We start from the raw sequence: 25,767 nt of genomic DNA, 5'->3' as shown, positions 1-25,767 counted from the left end.
ACACCATTGTAAAGCAATTATACTCCAATAAAGATGTTAAAAAAAAAATCAAAAAAAAAAAAGGATAACATAAAAAAGGTACTTTAATGCTTGAGTTAGCAAGCTTAGCATAGAAATTGCTATTGCCCTTCAGCTGATGTTGCTTGCATCAGAAGCTACTAATAGCAGCACTCTGAATCATGTGTCAGGAAATATTTCAGTGTGGTCTATGTAATAACTTACTACCCGTATCCTGCACTCTAACCATGGGAATTATATTCTTAGTTTATTTCCAGCAGAGATGATAAAGGGAAATTTGGGAATGATGTAACCTGACAATGTATAAGGAGCACAAATTGGTTCAATTATTTTAAATATAAAAATCTTCTATCTTACTCCAGTGTCAAATTTAAATTTTAGTTACAAACCTGCTCCATACTTTTGCAATAGATCTCTCTTGCTCCTGCTACTGCAGCAAGATTATTAGCTTCAGCTGTTGCCTAAGAAATAAAATAAAATGTGCCAATTTTATGTGAAATACCTGATAACTATAAATTCTGATTAAGACAATAAATTATGTACAATGACCAAGTCTGAAAATGAATCAGAGAAAATATTATCAACTTCCAGTTTTCCTTTCTAATGGAAGGAAACACCAGTATAAAGGATATAATAATTGCTTCTAATAGGACTACCTGCTTAATTTTGTTTTGCTTAGGTTTGTTAAAGTGGGTTTGTAGAAAATACCACATATGCCCAGGGAATTATAGAGAATTAAACTGATACAACCCTAAAATGTGTCAAGTCCCCAGGTGCAAAGAATCAAGAATTACTCATATGGTCCTCTCTCTCATAATCAGTATTATACACAAGATACATTTTTGGATCCACAAAACTGCTCATTGTATGGGTTTTATGAAAAAAGTTTAATCCACTATAAAACTGAGAAACTGCCCAAAGTAGCAAATTTTTAAAAAAATGAATTAGGTTAAAATAACACTGTCCCTAAAGAACACCTTTTTAAAAAAAAAGAAAAACAAAATCTATATTCACCAGAACCAGACGTCTATCATTAATATCAAGAGAAAATAAGCCTTATTTCAAACAACATTCATTGTCAAAGACTCAGAGAGCAGAAGCAAGGCCCTTGCTTTGGCAAGGCCCATATGAAGCTATCTTGTGAAGCAGAAATTCTCCTACACTTTTTGAGCAACTGAAGAGAAGGCACCGAGGACCCTCATTTCTGGTGTGCAAGGTGTGCAACCTGTAGTCACAAAAACTCATTAAAACTTCAGGACCCATGCCTTAAGTATCTAAAATGTATTTGCATGGAAAGAAACATTACCCCATTTCCAGCATTTATCTCTAAAGCAAAGATTTTTTTTTCTCCTTCGTAAATAAATGTATGTACAACACACACACTACCTGAAGCATGGACTTTGGATGTGGAAGTTCCTCTCCTTGATAAATTTTAATGTAAGCCTAAAAATACAGAAGACTCATTATATTCATAGGTTATGCAATTTGGCTCCACATCCCCAAAGAAAGAAAAATCATTAAATAGAAAAATGATTCACACTATTATAAGGAAAGTCTAGGCTTTAAAAATCATACACTCTCATTCCAACAGTTACCCCTATTCTCAACATTATTAAGTGTGTATGTTGCTAAATAATATCCTAGAGAAATGTCTCCAAATATAACTCCAACTTGGCATAAATGTCTCATATTTAAAAGTTATATATAAAATGCCATCTACTTTATGAAAAGAAATCCATAATTCTCCCCTACTGCCAACATTTCAAATAAATATGTAAGAAAATATTTTAACTCAGTATTTTACTTTGACCAGCTTAAAGTATATTTCAGTTCAAAGGAAAAGAAATTACTGAATTTGTGGTTTAAGAGTAAGAAAGAAAGATGAAAGTTTTTAAGTAAGTTCCATGTAGGAACCTTTCACCTCAACTTTCTACTGACTCTAAATTAACGCGTAACTGAACAAAGATAGTATGAAAGTGATCAAGTGTCCATTAAATAATACAAAAATACACTCTTAGTTAACTGTATTTCCCTTCCGCCTATTTACAACTACAATGAATAAATACAAACCTCTACAATAGCCTTGCTCTGGCAAGCAAGCTATAAAGATTAGAGAACAGCAGAGGGGGAAAAAAAAATCTATGCATAATTTACTTGAGCTCAAACCCAGTCTGGATACTTTCAGCTGCTCTTATCAAGTCCCAGACTCTGAGAGAAGGCTTTTGTGAGAACTCAGGATACAGAATTATGCTCCCAATACCTAATTATCATTCTCAAATGATAGAGTGGTATCATAATATTACGGTGAATGGTTCTTCTTTCCATATCAGAGCTGGAGAAAAAGTAGGATAACTCTACAAAGATATAAAATCACTGTCTAGAAGATACATGTTGTCTGCTACAATCTTAAATATTCTTAAATACTGATACATCCAATTCAAGGCAAAAAAATATAAATTTTACTTTTTTGCTTTAAAATAAAGATAAGAAGTTTCTTGTACATACAGATGAGTTTTAAGTCAGCTATATTTCTAACTTAGACAAAGCCATTTAATGTAAGAATTTTCCTACCTTAAAGTATTCTACAAGATCTCTACAAGTGACTTTAGATCCACTTATCTCTTTTTCTACCAAATTTTCTGGGGCAAGCAGCAATGGAACCAGATTTCGAAGCTCTCGTTTAAACTCTTCATCAATATCTAGTGGACATGAAATTAGTCAACATGTTAGTAAAAAAAAAAAAAAAAAAAAGTAAAGTCTCCATTGGTAAGAGTTAATAAAATTCTATTTCATAAAATAAAAATACGCTACTTAAGTGTAGATTCATTTCAAAAAACTCATCCAAACACATCACACTGTCACATCTCCTAGGAAAAAATATAACCACCCCTCCACTCTACTACCCCACTTCCCTCATCTCCCAATAATTCTTTCAGCCCAAATAATAAATGAAACTGTGGCCTACCAGAACAAATTCCACATCAAGTATTTTAACTAAACTATCCTTTCCAAATGGCAAGCAATTCATGAAATTGTATTAAATTTTAATACTAAATTTTGTTTCTCCAGCCATACTGTTAAAAGTTTTGTCAATCCTCATGCCTTTTGCCATCATGCTCAAAATAATCCTAAAACATACACAAAAAATTACACCATCACCCCCAAACAGACTTAAATCTAATTACATCAATATAATACATTGGTAATGCTTTTTAGCAGACTGCAATCAGATGAAATACTGAAATGTTCTTAGCCTTCAGTATTTTTAGGACATCAGTGCTGAGCAACAGACCACATTATAAAATGTTAATCAATATGCCAGGTGTTTGCAACAAACCAATACATTACAATCACACCAGTAATAATGCATCAAAATGTCCTCCAGTATAAAAGAGAAAATTTAATGAACCATGTATTGTTTTTAACTTTCAGCCTCTAAAACTTAAGTTCTGATTTTAGCAAGAATGGGAATTCCCACCTTTCAATCTCCCATCAAAACTAGGATTAGTTGCAACTTTAAGACCAGGATGTGGCAAAAGGAAGCAACCAAGATTTGAGAAACAATTGTGAATGTGCTTCCTTACATTCTGTAGCTCTTCATGTTGATTTTGTTTTACCTGGGGACATAAGGAGACAAGGTGAAGGTGCAAACAAGAGAGAAACACATTTTTTTAAGAAAACACACATACGTACTCACATGCATGCACACTAACTCAGATGCTAGTCTAGATGGGTGTTTCTTGACAATAAAATTTTACTAAAGACCCATTTCTAACCATTTGATAAGACCCCACTCTGTCTTAAACCAAAAAAGATTTTTTCTTCCCATGTTAGCTGCCAAGGATATGAATAAATACAAATAATAATTAATCATAATATCTAACACCAGAACAACAGGTGTGGTTGTGATTTATAAACCAGTAAATAAATTAAGAATTTGCCTTTAAAGTACTTATAATGGCAAAGAGAAAAACAAAGTACTAATTTGCCTACAAATAAAAAGGTCAGCCCCTGAGCAAAACAACAGATAAGGCGAAAAGCTCCAACGCAGTCCAAAGAGCCTTAAAAATTTATTAGGATTTCGGCACTCACTCCAAATGATTATTTATGATTTATGCTAGTTTATCAGTGTTTTGCAGAAGAGAGAACTGCTATGCATTTTCTGGAAGGAAATCTTAATGTTAGATTTTTACTAACTACTTATCCCAATATAACTCACATATTCTCCCAAACTCTTCTCAAAAACCATTCTAAAAAACATGCACCATTCGTAATCAACAAAATCTGGAAACTACTTAAATCTCCATCAAGAGTAGAATGGAAAACCTGTTGCCTGTTCATACAACGGAATACTGCATAGCAATGAGAATAAGTGAACTAAACTACATGCAACAATATGGATTAATCTCAGAAATGTAATACTGGGCAAAAGAAGCTGGACACAAAAGAATACATACTGTATATGATTCCTTTCATAAAAAGTCCAAAAACAAAGCCTGTTGGAGGTCAAAAGAGTAATGAAGGATCTGGGGGGGAGGGGGCGGGAGTTAGTGGATACAGGCAGCCGCTTCTGGGTGGTTACATGGCTATGTTCAATTTGTACAAACTCCTCAAGCTGCACACTTATGATCTGAGCACTTTTCTGTATCGCTTCAATAATATATTTAAAAACCTCCTTATCTTTGAAGTACATAATTCTGAATTTAGTTAGCATGCCTGATGTGCTGTGGGTTAATTTCTTCTGAACAAACCAGAGAAAATGCTGATGAATGAAATTATCTCCGACAAGTCTAGAAATGCCTTTCAAATAATCCAAGAAATGAGGAGTTGGTTTTGATCTCATTTTAGGATTAAGAAAAATTACATTATACCCTAAGTCTTTGAATGTGGCTGCGAAATTAAATGCATTTTTCCATAGGAAACAAACAAAATTTTATTACCCCAAAGAGCTAAACCTTCTACTTATGAATAAAGGTATTTTTATGTATCTTTTGTGGACATCAGTAGGTAGGTAGTATCTGACCTGAGGGTTTCCCAAAGTACTTCCATAGGAGGGTACCTTTAGGAATAAAGGATCATGTCGGTGATGTTATTTTCCAGGAATGACTTGGTGTGGCATTTTGCATAGGCCAGGCCAGGAGTTTGGATATTTGGGTCCTACTCCCAGTTATCAATAATTAGTTAAGTGACCAAAGGCAAGTCACTTTTCTGGGTCCCAGTTTTGGGGTGTGTGTGTGTGTAAAGGCTATACTAGATAATGTTTAAGATCCCTTTTTTCTCTATATGCTGCCACTCTACGAGATAGTATTCCTTGGAAAGAGAGTCTCACGTCATCTGTATTCAATGCATCCACACTAGATGATCCAGCCTGTCCCAAATGCTCAGAAGCTCAGCTGGGCCAGAAAGAGACATGCATGCAACCTGAGCAGATCAAAAAGTTAGTCTACTTCAAACTTTTATCCTTTGAATATTGATTTACTGAAGGGGCAGTTGGCTCTGGAGAGAAATATCCATTCCTTAACTTCTACTTGAGGGCATTTCTATTGTCCTCTTTCACAGGAGTGCTACCAATTTACTTCTCATCAATTATGTATGCAGTTATCTGGGTTAACCTGGGATACTCAATTTGTTCCAATGACACTTAGAGGTTGGTAGTCTAAGCAGCAGTCCAGACAGGCCACACCTTCCCCTGGGGCTTGGTGCTTATGCTCTCCTCTCTAAGAAATGGGGGCTTACCTGCAATCTCTTTTCAAGGAATTGTTTTCCACCTTCCAAACCATATGAATGTTCATAAGGATAACTCCAGTCTCGAATCAAAAACATTAATGTCTACAGAAAGAAGGGAAACAAATTGAAATCATTTCTTATAAAATTTTACCAAAAATTACTACTTTAATAACTGAAGCACCCCTTACTCCCCAAAAACAATCCTTATCAAAAGTTATAGTAACCAAATGGCTTAATACTACTCATAGTTATATCAAGAGCCTACATAAGCCAACAATACTCCCAGCTCCTATACCAAGAAACTACCTCCATTTGAGAACCTCACTGTGTATAAGGAGTCACCACAAGCAATAATACAGGATATTTAAAAAAGAAACAAAAGACATATCACGGTATACAGATCATAATTTTAAGTCAAGATTGTGTAACTAGAAGACCAACTAACCTAATTCTAGACCAATTAGTTCTTTTCACAGACTTTTTTATTCCCATATGCTTAAGTTCCTCAACTCAGCACTACTAACACTTTGGGTCAGATAATTCTTATTATCACGGCTGTCCTACATTTTGTAGGATGTTGAACAGCATGTCTGGCCTCTATAAACTAGATGCCAATGGCATGAACTTCCTCCCCAAAACTGTGACAACCAAAAATGTCTCCAGACACTGGCAAATGCCCTCTGGGTGGCAAAATGACCCCAGTTCAGAAAAACTGATATAGGCCAAATAGAGTACATTTCATCATATACACAAAATGACACCATAACCTGCCCAAATATTTCGTAGAAGTGATCACCTGAGCCAGACAAGACGGAGGCAGAATCAATGTAACCCACTAACAGAATCACCAGTGATGCTATCACACAGGAAGCACTTCACACACTGATGAGCAGACGGGGTGGAGTCACTCTCACCTACTAGAACACAACTAGCCAAATAGTACAATGCCTACTTACAAATTACACTTATTTCAAAAAAGAATCTATCTGAAATTAGCTCTGTTTTTTTTTTTAATGTCTAATGATAAGACTCCACAGAAGCAAGCAGAGCATATGCTTCTCAAATCAAGGTTAATTTCTGACTTCATGTTCTGTACCTAGCATTTAAAAGTAATGAAAAAACACACGGGGGAGAGATACAATAAGTTCTGAAATTTTTCTATTTGAAACAAAAATAAAGAATAACAGGTCTAACCTCAACTTGTAATATACCACACACACACACACACACACACACACACACACACACACGTACAACCAATAACATTTTCTAGTAGTTTATCACATATAAAAGAAATTTACATGACTGTCTCAAGTTTTGGAAGTAATATCCAGTTAAGAGAAATATTATTAACCTCTTTAAGTAAAAGTATTAAGAACCAGTCTAGATTCATTTGCTCTATTTCCTATCCTGTAAGCTGCTACTGATAAGATGGTGATGACATTACCATAAGTTAGTTTCAATTCCACTAGATCTGTTGTCAAAAATTAGTTTCACATAATGTCCTCATATCTCCAGAGATACAAGATGATAGCTTTTCATAGATAAATTTTTTTTTAATGATAAAATATTTATTTACCTGAAATGGCTTCTGGTAGATTTCTTCCATAGCAAGTCTGCCGTATTCTGTAAACAACTATTAAATCAAATTATTTAAAATAATGCCCCTGAAGAGGTTGAAAGAAGACATCTGTAAAGCTATTCTGTATCAGACGACTAAATGTCAGAGTCTTTAAAATCATTTGAAAGCCAAGCATTTAATTTTTTAAGACTGCGTATACTTTAAAATTTCTTCTAGTTAAGAAGTCGTACATCTGTTTAAAACCATCTAATAGTCAATCTTCTTACAACATTACAGGTTCTTGGTGTAAAGTCACAACAAAGTGGGAATTAAATTTTCAATACTTTGGCATACATTCTTTGAGACATACATACTTGCAAGTGTTGAAGATCATCTTCTTGAATATTTTGAGACAAATTATACACCTGTTAAAACAAATTTTTGTTTTTATTAGTGTTTTACTTTGAATACCCAGCTGTGTATAACTTTACTTGTGGAAATGAAGGCTATTTTACACCTGAGCACGAATGAATGACTCAGTCAATATCTTAACCAGTGGTCCATGAAAAGAATTTTCTTTTTTCCTAACAGTCAGGATAAAACATTAAGGGGGAAGCAGTGGTGGTAAACTATGTAAAAATCATGAACATACGCATATGGGGCCAAGAAGGCAGCAGACATTAAAAAAAAAAAAAGTATATCACATAGTAAGTTTTTTTAATGTTATGACATGATTTTTTTTTTTAAGTGAAGAGTTTCCCCAACTACCCAACTGTTTTTCTAAGTCAATGAATGTGAAGGGCATAGTTCTATTGGTTTGGCCCAAAAGTTCGTTCAGGTTTTTCTCTGTTAAGATGTTACAGAAAACCCAAACGAACTTTTTGGCCAACACAATACAAAGATAAATTCCTCCTTGGAGCATTCATAGTATATAGTTTATGGTTTGTTCAGTGGGTGCCTCAACTAACTTGACTCTAATATTATGGTTATCGTTTTACTTAAGCAAACTCAATCTAAATAACTTAACATGAAAATTTTACCAGACTGTGGTAGCTAAAACACACACACACACACACACACACACACACACACACACACACATCCCCCGTAGGTAGCACTCTTCCACTTTCCAAGGCCCATAGACCAGATAACTTAACATGAAAATTTTACCAGACTGTGGTAGCTAAAACACACACACACACACACACACACACACACACACACACACACACACACACCCCCCGTAGGTAGCACTCTTCCACTTTCCAAGGCCCATAGACCAGAGCTGATAACGGAAACTTAAGTACTCTCAAGAAACAGCAATTGGAGAAAAGATTCACTAGGTCCAATCCTTCTGAGTCAGGTCTTTAAAAGATGACCTAGACCACCAAAGGAGAAAAGTGGGTGTCCACAGTTGTCGCCTCTGCTAGGAAATAACTTATATCTAAGAAAACAGGGTTACTCCAAATATAGAACAATTTGTTCTAACAGCAAATAAGTGATAATCTAACTTAATCACTTGGAGGTCAAGAATATAAACAGCCAATATAGCCCAGCAAACCTAAAATGATATTCTCAGTTGACTAATTCCAAACAGGTTCTTAAAAAGTAATTAATGATGAGGTGATTAAACTCTAGATTTAAACTTAAAAACTGAAAGCATAACCAACCTATTCTCACCCATATGGGCCTTAGCTTTTAGAAAATAGGACCAGATCCTTTCATTGTCAGGGCCAGGTTGTAAATAGCAAACAGAAAAGAAGATTTGTTTATTGTGGATCATTACTACTTAGCATACTGTGTTGTACTTAATAGATGCTCAGTAATTATTTTTTGAAAGAATAAATGACAAAGGGATCAATTTGTCATTGATCTATCAGCCAGATAACTTACATAAGGAAGGAGAGAAATCTAGCCTCAAGAATCAGGAAAGAAGCAATAATAAAAACTAATTTTAGGGACTTCCCTGGTGGTCCAGTGGTTAAGACTCTGCACTCCTGGGGCTTCCCTGGTGGTGCAGTGGTTAAGAATCCGCCTGCCAACGCAGGGGACACAGGTTCGAGCCCTGGTCCGGGAAGATGCCACATACATACATTTATTTATTTTAAAAAAAAAAAAAAAAAAAAAAGACTCCGCACTTCCAATGCATGCGGGCACGGGTTCGATCCCTGGTTGGGGAACTAAGATCCCATATGCCGCACGGTGCGGCCTTAAAAAAGAAAAAAAAATTATCTTCTTGATTATTTAGTTTACAAACCACTTTCTTATGCATTATCTCATTTGGACCTCATTTCTGACTACACACAAAACCACATGTGAGATAGGTAAGATGGGCAAAATCTTTGTTTTACGATAAGGAAGTGGCTGAATGGCTTTATGTGGTTGTCCAAAACCAGTTCTCTTGCTATCATAAAGTTGAATAAACAAGAGAACACCATGGTATAAGTTTTAGGACAGAGAACTTATAATTTAATGCAAGCCACAGAGCCAGCTAATCTGAAGGGCTATAATGTGATAATATAAACACAAAGATGTGGCTCCTGCTTGCCTCAAGAAAATGGCAGTTGTGCTGCCCTGCAAGATCAGAGAAAAAGAGGTAGGACAAACTGAGAAAAAGAGACCCTGAGGGTCCCCAATAACATCACTTAGTTTGTAGTGACAGATATCCCCATCCCTATAATAAAAAGAAGCCACTTCTCTTTTATCTCATAATAATTCCAAAACTTGTTTCCACTCTGACAGCTAGATACTTCGAATTGAAGAAGAAAGGAAATGGGAACTTTAATAGAAACTAGTCATACATTCCAGATATTAATGGAAAGCACAAAAATTCCAAGACACTGTGACGGTATCACCTATAATCTACCATCCATAAGAAATATTTCTTATCTCAGGAGAAGCACATACTTTTTAAAATATCTGCAAATATACATCTTGATATATCACCAGCTGGACCTAACCACCATACTTCAATAATTCATTTTTCAGCCAGAGAAGTATCAACCACAGATGAGCTCAGGAAACAGAAAGTAAAGAAATAAAAAATGACCTGTGGTGGTTTAATTCAGTGCAATTAGTCTAAATTATACAGAAAAGAGATGGCCTAGCTTGAAGAGGCTAGAACTTGATAGAACACCAAACATAACTAGGGTACAGCATAAGTGAAAAAACAGAAAGGATTTTACCCCTTTCTAAATGAAACAGGTACTTTAAGTCCTTAGTTTATTATATAAACATCATTAAGGTTTCCTCAATACGAATTAATTATTATGTCTCTACCTCCATTAGTTCAAATAATCATGTACTAGTTGTCATACATATCGAGTAGAAAACTAAATTTAATTACTTGGTTTTGTTGTTTGTTTGGGTGGTTTAGCCAAAAAATAAAGAAACACTCTATATTTTACTGTATATGACTGAATTCAATTGAATTCAATATCAACTGAATATCCTTGAATTCAATTAAGGATAACATGCAATAATATATATTCCTTTAAAAAGAAAAAAGCATAGATGCTATGATGAAATACCAAAGGGATTGGCTATTGGTTCACTGCTTCCCTGGTAAGCACTAAAAGTATGAAATTTCACATTGTAAGCCAGAACAGCAAGCATAGAAATGTAAATGACCAATACTAAATGTAAATAGTTTCTCTAATTTTAATCCTTTTTTTTCTTCAATCAAAAGGCCTTTTGAGGAGGAGCAAAGGTATTAGGATTGTCTGACCTGATCATACCACAGCATCTCTGTTATCTCACCTGGACAGAGCTAGTCATAGTGCTCAGAGCAAACACTGTTGCACAATCTTTGATAGTTGACTGGCTATCAAAGGCACCCTGGGTATCCATTAGCAGCACAGCCACCTAGAAATTTAAAAGTTTAAAATACTAAGTAAAAAATTCACCAATAGTGACTATAAAAGTCAAATATAAAATGGTTAATATCAAAATCAGTAACTAAGTCAAGAAAAGTACTCTAAGTATCTCACACATTTTGACATAATAATCCACATATGTTAAAGTTATCAGATATTAATAGTTCTGTGTTGTTTTGCTCAAGAAAGAATATGGAAGAAAAACAATAGTAAAAAACTATAAAGACAATCTTACTTTTGTTCCATTAGGTCTGTCGATCACAAACACTTCATTCCAGACTTGTATGCCTGTTGTTTCTCTTTCACAACCACCTCGCCATGTAAAGCCAGTCAATGGTTCATTGTTTCCACCAATCCAACTTTGAGAATCCTGTTAAAGTCAAGCATAAATAGAAAATAAAACACACAAAAATAAGAACTCAAAAGGAATATAAGAAATCACCCACTCTTCACAACATTGTAAATCAACTACACTTCAATAAAAATTAAAAAAAAAAAAAGAAATCGTCCACTCATTTTATAGATGAGGAAGGTACATCCAGGGAGATAAAATATACCGTAACATTACACAAGTAGTTACAAAAACAGTCCCAAATCCCATCTAGGGTGTTTTGACTAAGAGAGATGTGGTCTTCCTCTAAACCTGAACCTTCTTGAATAGCTCACATTTTCATACTCTAGGCTTCTAGATAAGTGGGGTCACACCCACTTCCTCCATTTTGGAAAGATTTCCTATGTTTAAAAATCATAAAAAATAGATACTAGCTATTTCGATACCTCCTTGTACAAAACTAAGTTCCAGACAGAATGGCTGTCAAAACAGCGTTGCTCTCTTAGAATAGCTTATACTAAAATGTTTTCACACTGCCTTAATTTTCTCTTTAAAAAATATCAACTTTTGGGCTTCCCTGGTGGCGCAGTGGTTAAGAATCCGCCTGGCAATGCAGGGGACACGGGTTCAAGCCCTGGTCCGGGAAGATCCCACATGCCGCAGAGCAACTAAGCCCATGCACCACAACTACTGAGCCTGCGCTCTAGAGCCTAGGAGCCACAACTACTGAGCCCGCGTGCCACAACTACTGAAGCCTGCGCACCTAGAGCCCACGCTCCGCAACAAGCCACCCCAATGAGAAGACCACGCACCACAGCAAAGAGTAGCCCCTGCTCGCCGCAACTAGAGAAAGCCTGTGTGCAGCAACAGAGACCCAACGCAACCAAAAATAAATAAATAAATAAATTTATTTTAAAAAAAATATCAACTTTAAAAATAACCACAAGACTTGTTTGAAACCTGATTCAAACAATCCAGCTATAAAACTCTTTTTTGAAACCAAAAGGGAAATCTGAATCCAGACTGGGTATATTAGATGGTGTTAAGTTGGGGTAAAGATGATTGCTTGGTGTGATAGTGGTTTTGTGGTTGTATTAATAATAATAATAAAGTCCTTAACTGTTAAATATTCAAGTATTTATGGTGAAAGAATAGGCCTAGCATTTGCTTTAAAATATTTCAGCAAAAAAAAAAAAGAATAAAAGGGCAGAGGGAAAAACAGATGAAACAAGACCAGCAAAATGTCGATAGGTATACTGGGGTTCATAATACTCTACTATTTTGGGGTATATTTAAATTTTTCCATAATAAAATGTTTTAACGTACCTCACAGGGCTAGACTGTTATAATTAAATATTATAAAATTATATAAAAGTTACTATACCATAAGGTAATTTATCTAGAAAATTAAATCTGGAATATAATAAATGAGTTAACTTTGACATATATTAAGAGCCCTAGGGATTTCCCTGGTGGCACAGTGGTTAAGAATCTGCCTGCCAATGCAAGGGACATGGGTTTGAGCCCTGGTCTGGGAAGATCCCACATGCCGCGGAGCAACTAAGCCCGTGTGCCACAACTACTGAGCCTGTGCTCTAGAGCCAGCGAGCCGCAACTTCTGAAGTCTGCACGCCTAGAACCCGTGTTCCGCAACAAGAGAAGCCACCGCAACGAGAAGCCCGTGCACCACAACGAAGAGTAGCCCCTGCTCGTCACAACTAGAGAAAGCCTGCGTGCAGCAACAAAGACCCAACACGGCCAAAAATAAATAAATAAAATAAATAATTTTTTTTTAAAAAGAGCCCTATACTTTAAGTATACTTAAAGCCCATATACCCTTTTCTCAAAGTACCTCCCCCCACAGGAAAAATTCCTTTGTTTCAGAAATACTTCTAATAAGCTTCACTATATAGTCCAAAACAGATATCAAAGCTCAAATTAGGGGTGGAAAAAAGATGGGTATGGTAGGCTCAATGAGGGATGAAGCAATTTATGAAAATGAGATACAAGGTGGGGAAAAAAAGTGTTGTCCAGACCATCACTACCTAATGTGAAGATCCGTCTTAAACTTCAAACCATCTATAATTATTATTATCCCACAAAACTCCCATCCCCAGCAAGTTACCAATCCTATTAACTACAAAATTCTCTTGGATTCTCTTCTTCACTTTCAGTATCTTCAACTTTTGACCCTCATCCCTCTGTTGGTCACAAGGCTGCCTGTCACATGGCACAATTCTATTCACATTATATACTATGGACAAGCCCAACAATGGTCTTGCCCCTGGGCTATACTTTAGATGCCCCAAATAGCCTGGAACCTCCCTGTCGTACTCTCCAACCCATCCTTCCCATAGTCACTTAATTTTCTCAACAAGAAACGTAATCTTGCCATTGTCCTACTAAAAAGTCATCTGTGGCTCCCCATTTATTTACAGGACCATCTAGAGACCTGTTGCATACAATCCACCTTTAATTTACTTTTTCTATCTCTGCTCCTGATAGTACTCATAAGTTCCCCAAACACACACACACACACACACACACACACACACACACCCCTCTTCCAGTTTCTACCACTCCAAAAAGGTCACTATTCCCAAAAACGTATGTTGTTTAGCATCTCTATACCTTTGTTCCACCTGCTGTCTGCCAAGACTGAGCCAGCTGTCAAGAAACTCTGACTTTTGTGAACTCTTAAAGCATATTACGGACACTGCAGGTGGTTATCTTTAAATAGCTTTGCAATGCAGTTCTTGTGTCAATACTGAGAGCACGAGCTGTAAACTTCATTTCTGTTTACAAAACTTCCTACCAAAGCGCCTTGCCCTATTCTAGGCTCTCACATGTGGCATCTCATTCCCCAACAATGTCAAAGTGGTAGGTATTTAATGAACTGATTATTTTTAAAGGTCCAACCTACACAAGTAACTTAAAAGAATCTACCCTATTAGAGAAATCTGTTTTTATTCTACATCTTGTTTCCCTATCTCTCCTATGAGAATGTAAGTTCCATGAAGAAAGAAAGTTTTGTCTTTTTTTTCTCTCAAAACATAGAATAGTACTCCCAGAAGAGAGAATAGTGCCTGGCTTGCAGTAGGCACTCAAAATATTTGCTCAATAAATAAATACATTAAAATTTTTAATTATTAAGCTTCAATGTGTTCCCTTTTGAGCATGTGTAAGAGATACCTAAGAAATATGATCCTTTTAGGGACTTCCCTGGTGGTGCAGTGGTTAAGAATCCGCCTGCCAATGCAGGGGACACGGGTTCGAGCCCTGGTCCGGGAAGATCCCACATGCCTCAGAGCAACTAAGCCCGTGCGCCACAACTAGCCCGTGTGCAGCAACAAAGACCCAATGCAGCCATACATACATAAATAAGTTTACTAAAAAAAAAGAAATATGATCCTTTTAATTATTCCTAGAAACAATTACACGAACAAGAGAGTAAAAATAAATTTTAAAAAGTAAAGATGACTGATATCATAGGCTAAGATGTTTGTTAACCTTACCCTCTCCAAAGAAACTTTAAAAAGAACTGGTGTCTCATTTAAAAAATCTATTGACTATATATCATCTCTTCTTAGTTTACCCTGTAATGGAAATGTTTATTAAACTGATTAGTCAATAAAAGGACGAAAGAAAAGGTAAGTCAGAGAACCTAGCTAATTAAAACCACTAAGTTTTGATATTTCAAAACATGAAATTAAGAAGTCCTGCTATTTCTCTAACATACTGAATACTGATAAATTTAATATATTCATATATACTCATTCAACAAATATTTATTGCACCCCTACCATGTGCCAGCCACTGTTTTAGGTTCTAGGGACACAGCACTGAAAAAGAACAAACATTCCTGCCCTCAAGGAGCATTCTAATGAATTCTAGAAGCAGTCTTGCTGATAACAGATACTCTTTGCTGTCATAAGTTAGTAAAAGCAAACTTAAGAACTTGAAAAACAGTAATCTGATACCATTTACTACTGTAGGGACAAAAAAGGCCTTAAAACTCGAAATCTCTAAAATGATTTTAATCCTCCAGTAAAATTAAAAAATCTTATTGAATAAATCTCAGTTGCAAAAGGCAATATGAAAACACCTGAACTTTAAATGTAGTCAAATATTACAGTGAATAAACGTAAACCCTTGCCAAGAAGACTTACCAGTGTAATATAATTATCAACAATAAAGAACCCAGGCTTCCCTGGTGGCACAGTGGTTAAGAATCCACCTACCAATGCAGGGGACACAGGTTCGAGCCCTGGTCCGGGAAGATCCCACATGCCACGGAGCAACTAAGCCTGTGAGCCACAACTACTGAACCCGCATGCTGCAACTACTGAAGCCTGCGCACCTAGAGCCCGTGCTCCACAACAAGGGAAGCCACCACAATGAGAAGCCTGCACACTGCAACGAAGAGTAGTCCCCACTCGCCGCAACTAGAGAAAGCCCGCGTGCATCAACGAAGACAACGAAGACCCAACACAGCCAAAAATAAAATAAACAAATTTTTTAAAAATAAAAAAAAAAACCAATAAAGAACCCCTACCTACTCTAAATAATAAGAAACAAATTCTTACTTCACCATAGGAAAGATAACATTCTCTAGCAACAAAGTGAAACAATAGCTGGTAAACTTGAAACACAGACTTGGTGATCCAACCAGGTCTATATGTATCAGACCATACACCCTGTTCCCAGTCTTACTGACTCCAACAATGGGCAGGCCAGAAGAATAAAGGCCCATTCAAAAGCCACAGTAACTCATCACAGCGAGGAGGAAAAGGGATAAAAAGGATGAAATTAAAGACCCAAGTAACTGTACAATAAAAGAGCAGATCCTTCCTAGTTATGAAGTATTCCCCATAAAAACATAACAGATGGGACTTCCCTGGTGGCTCAATGGTTAAGAATCCGCCTGCCAACGCAGGGCACACAGATTCAAGTCCTGGTCTGGGAAGATCCCACATGCCGTGGAGCAACTAAGCCCGTGTGCCACAACTATTGAGCCTGCGCTCTAGAGCCCATGAGCCACAACTACTGAAGGCTGTGTGCCTAGAGCCCGTGCTCCACAACAAGAGAAGACACCGCAATGAGAAGTCCACGCACCACAACGAAGAGTAGCCCCTGCTCAACGCAACTAGAGAAAGCCCGCGCACAGCACCAAAGACCCAACACAGCCAAAAATAAAATAAATAAATTTTAAAAACATAACAGATGAAAATCTTAATCTGTATAAAACTAATGCCTAATTCTGGAGGTAGGTTATTAACACTAAACACACAAATCAGTGGATAGAATGAGTTAATATAAACATTCTGACCACCAAACATAATTTAGTTTTCATTTGAATATGTAAGAATACTCTGCAAGTCCTGGAACAAATTAAGCAACATTAGACTCTTAAAACAGTTTTAAAACTGTCTAACATCTGAACCACCCCCATGTGCAACTCCTCCCTTTTGGGGCTGGACAAACAGATGACATTATGACTGACCCAAGGCACTAGCTCAAACAAGGACAACTATATCAACTTAGGTACACACCAAAGAAGTTTAAATAACCTTTTTTTTAAGGTTCTGATTAAAAGCTGACTTTGACCTGGAAGACATTATGCTAAGTAAAATAAGCCAGATACAAAATAACAAAATTGTATGATTCTACTTATATGAGGTACCTAGAGTAGTCAAACTCATACAGAAAGTAGAAAAGTGGTTATCAGGGGCTGGAGGAAGGGGAGGAATGAGTAGTTTAATGTGTACAGAGTTTCAGTTTGGGAAGGAAAAAGTTCTGGAGATGCACTGGTGATGATGATCGCACAATAATATGAATATACTTAATGCCACTAAACTGTACACTTAAAAATGATTAAAATGGTAAATTTTGCTATGCATTTTTAACCACAGTTTTTTTTAAGTGTACTTGAGTGCTACTAGAACAGAAAGGCGAAACACCTCTATTTATTAAATTAAGGTTTGGCATGGAGATTTGACTTCACAGTCTTCCACTGGACTTCCAGCCTCAGTGCTCCCATATATAAAGCTAATGTAAAAAGCACACCAGCCTCACAACAAGAAAAAAGCTCAATACGAAAATCAACAAACTTTCTTTCTTAGACCAGAGAATTGAGGTCACATGGAAAATTGCAAACCAAAATCTGAGAGACAGGCAAATACAAAGAATCACAAGCTGAGGTCAGTTACCAAGGAGCAGAAGCTACTGGAGCAACTGGAAGAAACATTTAAATGGTAATTTGGACAAACTGCTGGAAGCTAAGAGTAGGCTAGCTTGAGACCTAAGACCTCTCGTGGAGGTTCAGGCTTCACAGGCCCCCACTTTCTTGGGTTTTACCTCAAGGAGCTCCCTGAGGTTTTTTTTTTGTTTTTTTTTTTTTTGGCCGTGCCGCACAGCTTGCAGGATCTTAGTTCCCTGACCAGGGACTGAACCTGGGCCACAGCGGTGAAAGCACTGAGTCCTAACCACTGGACTGCCAGGGAATTCCCTGCAACCATTTTCAAATACACTCAGGAAAGTAAGCACTGACAGCAGTCCCCATTAACAAAGGCCTGCCCTCCAAGACAAACTACCTTATCAGAGCTTTATCTAAGCCTGGGAAAGAGGGCAATTCATCAACTCCAGCCCCCTCTTTCCTTCCTGTCTCAAGTAAGGGGAGAAAAAAAATTGTTAAGGCTAAGAAACACTGCTGAAGGTCACAGCCCAGGGACTCAGGCCCACTTACAAAACTGAGATTTAATCATAAAATGATATAGCTTTCCTCACCCACACCTTATCACCACATCAACCAGGCTCCACTACGATGACAGTGGATTACAACTGAGAGAGCTGCAAGACACATTCTATTTAAGGAGTTCTTAGAGAAACCCAAGGATAATGGGGGAGGGGGAGAAAACTGAAGTCTCTGGGACCTAAAGCAGCAGAAAACATTAAACACATCTCTGAGCTAGAGCTAGATTAACATAACTCCTCACACTAAAAACTTAACTATCAGTCCTATTTTCTGATATTTCATGCCTGACTTTCAACAAAAAAATTACAAGCCATGCCAAAAGGTAAGGAAAAACAGACTGATGAGACAAAGCAACCATCAGAACCAAACTCAGATATGATGCAGATTTTGAAATATGAGATAGTAAATTTAAAATAACTAGGATTAATATCTTAAGGGCTCTAATGAGAAAAGTAGAAAATGTGCAAAAACAAGTAACGTAAGCAGAGAGATGGAAACTCAAAGAATTAAAAGAAAATGCTAGATATAAAAAACACTGTAATAGAAATAAAGAATGCCTTTAATATACTTATCCACAGACTGGACACGGCCAAGGAAAGAATCAGTGAACATGAACATATATCAATAGAAACCTCACAAATTGAAATGCATAGACAAAAAAGGATAAGAATAACAGAACAGACCACTCAAGGACTGTGGGACAATTGCAAAAGGTGTAATATAGGTGTAATGGAAATACCAGAAGGAGAAGGCAGAAAAGCGTAAAAGAAACATCAGAAGTAATAATGGCTGAGAATTTTATAAAATTAATGACAGATACTAAAAAACAGATCCAAGAAAGTCAGAGAACACCAAATAGGATAAATACCAAAAGATCTATACCAGGCATATCACAGTCTAACTGCAAAAGAACAAAGACAAAAAGGAAATCCTGAAAGAAAACAGAGACAAAAAACACGTTACCTGTAGAGGAACAAGAAAGGATAAGAATCACTTTGGACTTCTCACACACAAACAGGAAGAGAATGGAGTGAAATATTTCAAGTGCTGAAAGAAAAAAGCCACCAACCTAGAATTCTGTATCCAGCAAAGTTATCCTACAAAAGTGAAGGAGAAATAGTCTTCCTTAGACAAAAACTGAGGGAGATTGTCACCAGCACACCTGCCTTGAAAGAAATGTTAAAAGTTCTCCCAAGGGAAAGAAAATAATATAGGTCAGAAACTCAGACATATATATAAAAGAATGTCAAAGAAAGACAAGAAAGTAAATCTTTTATTCTTTTTTCTCTTAATTCATCTAATAGACAACTATGTGTATGAAGTGCTAATAGCAACAATGTATTGGGTGATTATGGTACATAACACAGAGGAAATTAACAACAACATCATAAGGCATAGGAGGGAGGCATTGGGAATACTCTGTCATAATGTACCTGCTCTACCCATGAAGCAGTATAGTAATATTCTAAAGCAGACTTAGACTAGTAGTAAATGTATATTGCAAACTCCAGGCAACCAGTTTTTTTTTAAAATGTTTAAATAAGTATAATAGATATACTAAGAAAGAATAGAATGTGGAATCATATAAAATAGTCAATTAAAGCTAGAGAAGGCAGAAAAAATTAAAAAAGAACAAACAAGTACAACAAATAGAAAATTACAAACATAAGAAATAACAATCCAATCCTATCAAAAATCATTTAGATGTGCATGATTGAAATAAACCAATTAAATGACAGAAACTGTCACTGTGGATTAAAAAAAAGACCCAAATATTTGTTGTCCACAAAAAACCCAGTTTAAACATAAAGAAAAGGAATGGAGGAAGATATACCATATTGACACTGATCAAACAAAAGCTAGAGTAGTTATACTAATTTCCGACCGAGCTGACTTAAGAACAGGAAATTATCAGGATAAAGAGTGGTATTACATAATAATAAAGGGGTCAATTCTCCAGAAAAACTTAACAGTTATCTTTAATGTGTATGCACTTAACAACAAAGCATCAAAATACATGAGGCAAGAACTGAACTGCAAGAAGAAACAAGACAAATCCACTATTATACTTGGAGACTTCAACACCCTTCAATCAGTAACTGACAGACCCAGAAGACAGAGTATCAGTAAGGATATAGTTGAACTGAACAGCACCAACAATCAAGTGGATCTAATTGACATTATATTGGGTTGGCCAAAAGGTTCATTTGGTTTCTTCCATAAGATGGCTCTAGTAGCGCTTAGTTGTCTTTAACTTCATTCGAAACAATTTTGTTAGACTGTATTGTGACAGCTGTCATACCAGCACGCCTTTAAAAAAAAAACTTATCAAAGTTGGTGAATTTTTGTGTACCCATTTTAATCCTGAAGATGGAAGAAAAAAAGCCACATTTTTGGCATATTATGCTTTATTATTTCAAGAAACGTAAAAATGCAGCTGAAACACAAAAAAAGATATGTGCAGTGTATGGAGAAGGTGCTGTGACTGATCCAACGTGTCAAAAGTGGTTTGCGAAGTTTCGTGCTGGAGATTTCTCTCTGGACGATGCTCCACGTTCGGGTAGACCAGCTGAAGTTGATAGTGATCAAAACGAGACATTAATTGAGAACCATCAACGTTATACCATGCGGGAGATAGCTGACATACTCAAAATATCCAAATCAAGCGATGAAAATCATTTGCACAACCTTAGTTATGTTCACCTCTTTGATGTTTAGGTTCCACGTAAGTTAAGCAAAAAAAACCTTCTTGACCATATTTCTGACGTGATTCTCTACTTAAACATAAGGAAAATGTTCCGTTTTTAAAACAAATTGTGACAGGTGATGAAAAGTAGATACTGTACAATAATGTGGAACAGAAGAGATTGTGGGGCAAGCGAAATGAACCACCACGAACCACACCAAACACCATTCTTCATCCAAAGAAGGTGATGTTATGTATATGGTGGGATTGGAAGGGAGTCCTCTATTATGAGCTACTTCCGGAAAACCAAACGAAAATTCCAAAAAGTACTGCTCCCAATTAGACCAAATGAAAGCAGCACTCAACGAAAAGCATCCGGAATTAGTCAACAGAAAATGCATACTCTTCCATCAGGATAACGCAAGACCGCATGTTTCTTTGATGACCAGGCAAAAACTGTTACAGCTTGGCTGGGAGGTTCTGATTCATCCGCCGTATTCACCAGACATTGCACCTTCGGATTTCCATTTATTTCGGTCTTTACAAAATTCTCTTAATGGAAAAAATTTCAATTCCCTGGAAGACTGTAAAAGGCACCTGGAACAGTTCTTTGCTCAAAAAGATAAGAAGTTTTGGGTGGATGGAATTGTGAAGTTGCCTGAAAAATGGCAGAAGGTAGTGGAACAAAACGGGGAATACGTTGTTCAATAAAGTTCTTGGTGAAAATGAAAAATGTGTCCTTTATTTTTTACTTAAAAACCGAAGGAGCTTTTTGGCCAACCCAATAGAATCCTTCATCCAACAACAACAGAATACACATTCCTCTCAAACTCATACAGAACATTCCCCAAAATAGGACATATACTGGGCCTTAAAACACACCTTAAAATAAATTTTAAAGAAAAGATCATACAAAGTATGCTCTCAGACCACAATTGAATTAAACTAGAAACCAGTAATAGAAACATAGCTGGAAAACCCCATAATACTTGGAGTTTACACAACACACTTCTAAGTAACACATGGGCCAACACATTTCTAAATAACACATGGATCAAATATTTTGAACTAAATGAAAATGAAAATACAACCCATGAAAATATGTAAAATGCAGTGAAAGCAATAGTTAGAGGAGAATTTATAGCATTGGGTGTATATATTAGGAAAAAAGATCTAATATCAATCATCTAAACTTCCACCTTAGGAAACTAGAAGAGTAATATAACTAAAGAAGCAGAATAAAAAATACAGCAGACACCAATAAAGCTGAACACAAGAAAACAGGATAACAACACAACAGGGAAAAGAAATTAATGGAACCAAAGCTGGTCCTTTGAAAAGATCAATAAAATCAATTTGAGAGAGAAAAGACAAATAATATCAGAAATCAAAGAGGAGTCAAAAGTACTAATTTCATGGACATTAGAAAGATAGTAAAAGAATATTAAGAACAATTCTATGCCCACAATTTTGATAGCTTAGTTGAAATGGACCAATTATTTGAAACACACAACCTACCAAACCCACATGAGAAAAAAATAGATCATCTGAATAGACCTGTATCTACTAAAGAAATTTAATCAATAATTAATAACCTTCAAAAAAGAATGAACCAAATTTAGACAGTTTCACTGGTAAGTTCTACCAAACATTTAAGGAAGAAATGATACCAGTTCTCTCTAAGCTCTTCCAGGAAATAGAAGCAGAGGGAACACTTCCTAACTCATTCTATGAGGCCAGTGTTATCTTAATACCAAAACCAAATAGAGACATAACAAGAAAGGAAAACTAAACATCAATATATCTCATGAACATAGATATAAAAATACTCAACAAAATATTAGCAAATTGAATCCAACATTGTATAAAAATAATTATACACCACAACTAACTATTCCAGGGACACAAGGCTAACTCAACATTCAAAAAATTAATAATGTGATCTAACACATCAACAGGCTAAAGAAAAATCATATGATCACATCAATAGATGCAGAAAAAGCATTTGACAAAAGCCAACATCCATTCATGATTAAGAAAACAAAAACCCTCTCAGCATGCTAGAAATAGGGAACTTCCTGAACTTGATTTGAAAACATCTACAAAACTATTCTACAGCTAACAACATACATAGTGTGCAAACCTAGATGCTTCTCCCTAAAGATTAGGAAAGAGATAAGGATATTTGCTCTTATCACTTTGTACTCAACATTGTACTGGAGATTCTAGCCAGGGCAATTAGCTAAGAAAGAGACAGATAAGAGGTGCTCAGATTGGAAAGGAAAAAGGAAAACTGTATTTACAGGTGACATGATCTTATATATAGAAAACATTAAAAAGTCCACTAAAAAACTATTGGAATGGGTACTTCCCTGGTGGTGCAGTGGTTAAGAATCCACCTGCCAATGCAGGGGACACGGGTTTGAGCTCTGGTCGAGGAAGATCCTACATGCCGTGGAGCAACTAAGCCCGCGCGCCTAGAGCTTGTGCTCGGCAACAAGAGAAGCCACTGCAATGAGAAACCCATGAGAAACCCATGCACCACAACAAAGAGAAGCTCCTGCTCGAGGCAACTAGAGAAAGCCCGTGCACAGCAACGAAGACAAAACGCAGCCAAAAATAAATAAATAAATAAATAAATTTAAATAAATAAATAAAAATAAATTGTCCACTTAAAACAATTTAAAAAAAAACTATTGGAATGAATAAATGAGTTGAACAAGGTTGCAGGATACAAGATCAATATAAAACAATCAATTGTATTTCTGTAAACTTGCAACAATCTGAAAATGAAATTAAGAAACAATTCTGTTTATAACATCAACAAAAAATGAATAAATTTAACAAAAGAAGTGTAAAACATACTCTGCAAACTACAAAACATTTTTGGAAGAAATTAAAGAAGATCCACATAAATGGAAAAACATCCCACGTTCAAAGATTGAAATGCTTAATATTAAGATGGCAACATACCCAAACTGACCTTTTAGATTCAATCCAATCACCAACAGAATCTCAGCTAACCTCCCATAGAAACTGATAGACTAAGTCCAAAAATCATATGGAATTGCAAGGGACCAAGAATAGACAATCTTGAAAAAAGAACAAAATAAGAGATCTAATTTCCTGTTTTGAAAACTTACTACAAAGCAAAGGTAATCAAGACAGTCTAGTACTGGCATGAGGACAGACGTACAGACCAATGCAACAGAACTGAGAGTTCAGAAATAAAGCCACATGTCTATGGCCAACTAGTTGTCAACAAGGGTGCCAAGACTATTCAATGGGGAAAGAACAGCCTTTCCAACAAATGGTGCTGGGACAACTGGATAGGCACATACAAAAAAAATGAAGCTGAACCCTTACCTCATACCATTATCATTCATTATTATATATTAATGTATTATATATAATTAGTGAATATATGTTATATTAACATATTCATAGAATTATAGCATTATTCATAAGCCAAAAGGTGGAAACAACCCAAATGCCCACTAACGATGAATGGATAAATAAAATGTGATATATGTATACAATAGAATATTATTCAGTCTTGGGCTTCCTGGTGGCACAGTGGTTAAGAATCCGCCTGCCAATGCAGGGGACACAGGTTCGAGCCCTGGTCCGGGGAAGATCCCACATGCCACGGAGCAACTAAGTCCGTGCGCCACAACTACTGAGCCTGCGCTCTAGAGCCCGTGAGCCACAACTACTGAGGCCATGTGCCACAACTACTGAAGCCCACGTGCCTAGAGCCCGTGCTCCACAACAAGAGGAGCCACTTCCATGAGAAGCTCATGCACCACAACAAAGAGTAGCCCCCGCTCGCCACAACTAGAGAAAGCCCGCACGCAGCAATGAAGACCCAACGCAGCCAAAAATAAATAAATAAAATAAATAAATTTATTTTAAAAATAAATAAATAACCAATGAATTCCAACATGACATGAAGGAATTTTATTCTAGAAAAACTTTTAATTCACTTCTCAAGTTTAAAAAAGACTGATTTCTTTCCTTCTGTATTTCAAGCAAAAACAACCTATTTTCATAATACAAGTAGCAGCTTAAAAAAAAAAAAAACTGTGTAGGAAGCTGTTTACTTCGCAAGAAAATGAGACCTAAAAATCAGAATTTCCCCTGTAATTTGGAAATGTTTGGTAACAATCTCAGAATATTCTTGGTTTTAAGAACTTAGCTACTGAAGTTTTTGTTTTTATCCAACAGAAAAGAGCTCACATTCAGCTTTGTTATGATTTCTTTACTAACTAATCAAAATTAAAACACATATCTATTTTTAAATCATGAAGTAAAATATTTACATTTGGCTCCTTTAGTGAACTGCCCCTTTACATAAACTGACTCAGGTCAATACCGAAGACATACAAAATCAGTACAGTAGGTCCTCCAGATGTGAAACCCACAGATACAGTGGGCTGACTGTACTACGCCATTTTATATAAGGAACCTAAACATCCAGGGATTTTGGCATCCACTGGAGGTCTTGGAATCAATACCCCCCCCAATCCCGCCCCCACTCTGGGATACCTAGGGACGACTGTATAAAGCCACTGTTCATCTCCTACCTTCTTCAACTACCATCCCATCTTTGCAGGCATATAGGTTAATGAAATATTCCAAAACTATCCCACTGTTTTTTCTCCTTTACTTTCATCTCCTAGGAAAAGCATGACCCACCACTAAGTCAGTATAAGTAGAAGCCTGTTATTCCTCCAAATCAAACACTGTTTAATGTGATTTTCAACTGACAGAATAAGATTATTTACATCAGCAATCCTATATGGAAACCTTATG

General features: G+C 36.3%; 1 protein-coding gene across 4 annotated transcripts in view; it reads right to left on the bottom strand.

Moving 5' to 3' along the window:
- ATL2 (atlastin GTPase 2) overlaps positions 1-25,767 on the bottom strand; it is a 68,945-nt gene that overhangs the window by 5,393 nt on the left and 37,785 nt on the right. For all 4 annotated transcript variants that reach the window (XM_059943574.1, XM_059943577.1, XM_059943576.1 and 1 more), the window contains 9 exons: positions 11,417-11,551; positions 11,066-11,170; positions 7,681-7,731; positions 7,325-7,381; positions 5,755-5,847; positions 3,497-3,635; positions 2,590-2,717; positions 1,405-1,461; positions 408-479 (listed from right to left, as the gene is read on the bottom strand). In XM_059943574.1, coding sequence (XP_059799557.1) covers positions 408-479; positions 1,405-1,461; positions 2,590-2,717; positions 3,497-3,635; positions 5,755-5,847; positions 7,325-7,381; positions 7,681-7,731; positions 11,066-11,170; positions 11,417-11,551 — 837 coding nt within the window. The remainder of the gene's footprint in view (positions 1-407; positions 480-1,404; positions 1,462-2,589; positions 2,718-3,496; positions 3,636-5,754; positions 5,848-7,324; positions 7,382-7,680; positions 7,732-11,065; positions 11,171-11,416; positions 11,552-25,767) is intronic.

This window comes from Balaenoptera ricei, chromosome 13, assembly GCF_028023285.1.
Source record: "Balaenoptera ricei isolate mBalRic1 chromosome 13, mBalRic1.hap2, whole genome shotgun sequence".
Classification (NCBI taxonomy): Eukaryota; Metazoa; Chordata; class Mammalia; order Artiodactyla; family Balaenopteridae; genus Balaenoptera; species Balaenoptera ricei.
The sequence above is the reverse complement of the archived record's forward strand: the minus strand, read 5'-3'. Positions and strand labels throughout refer to the sequence as shown.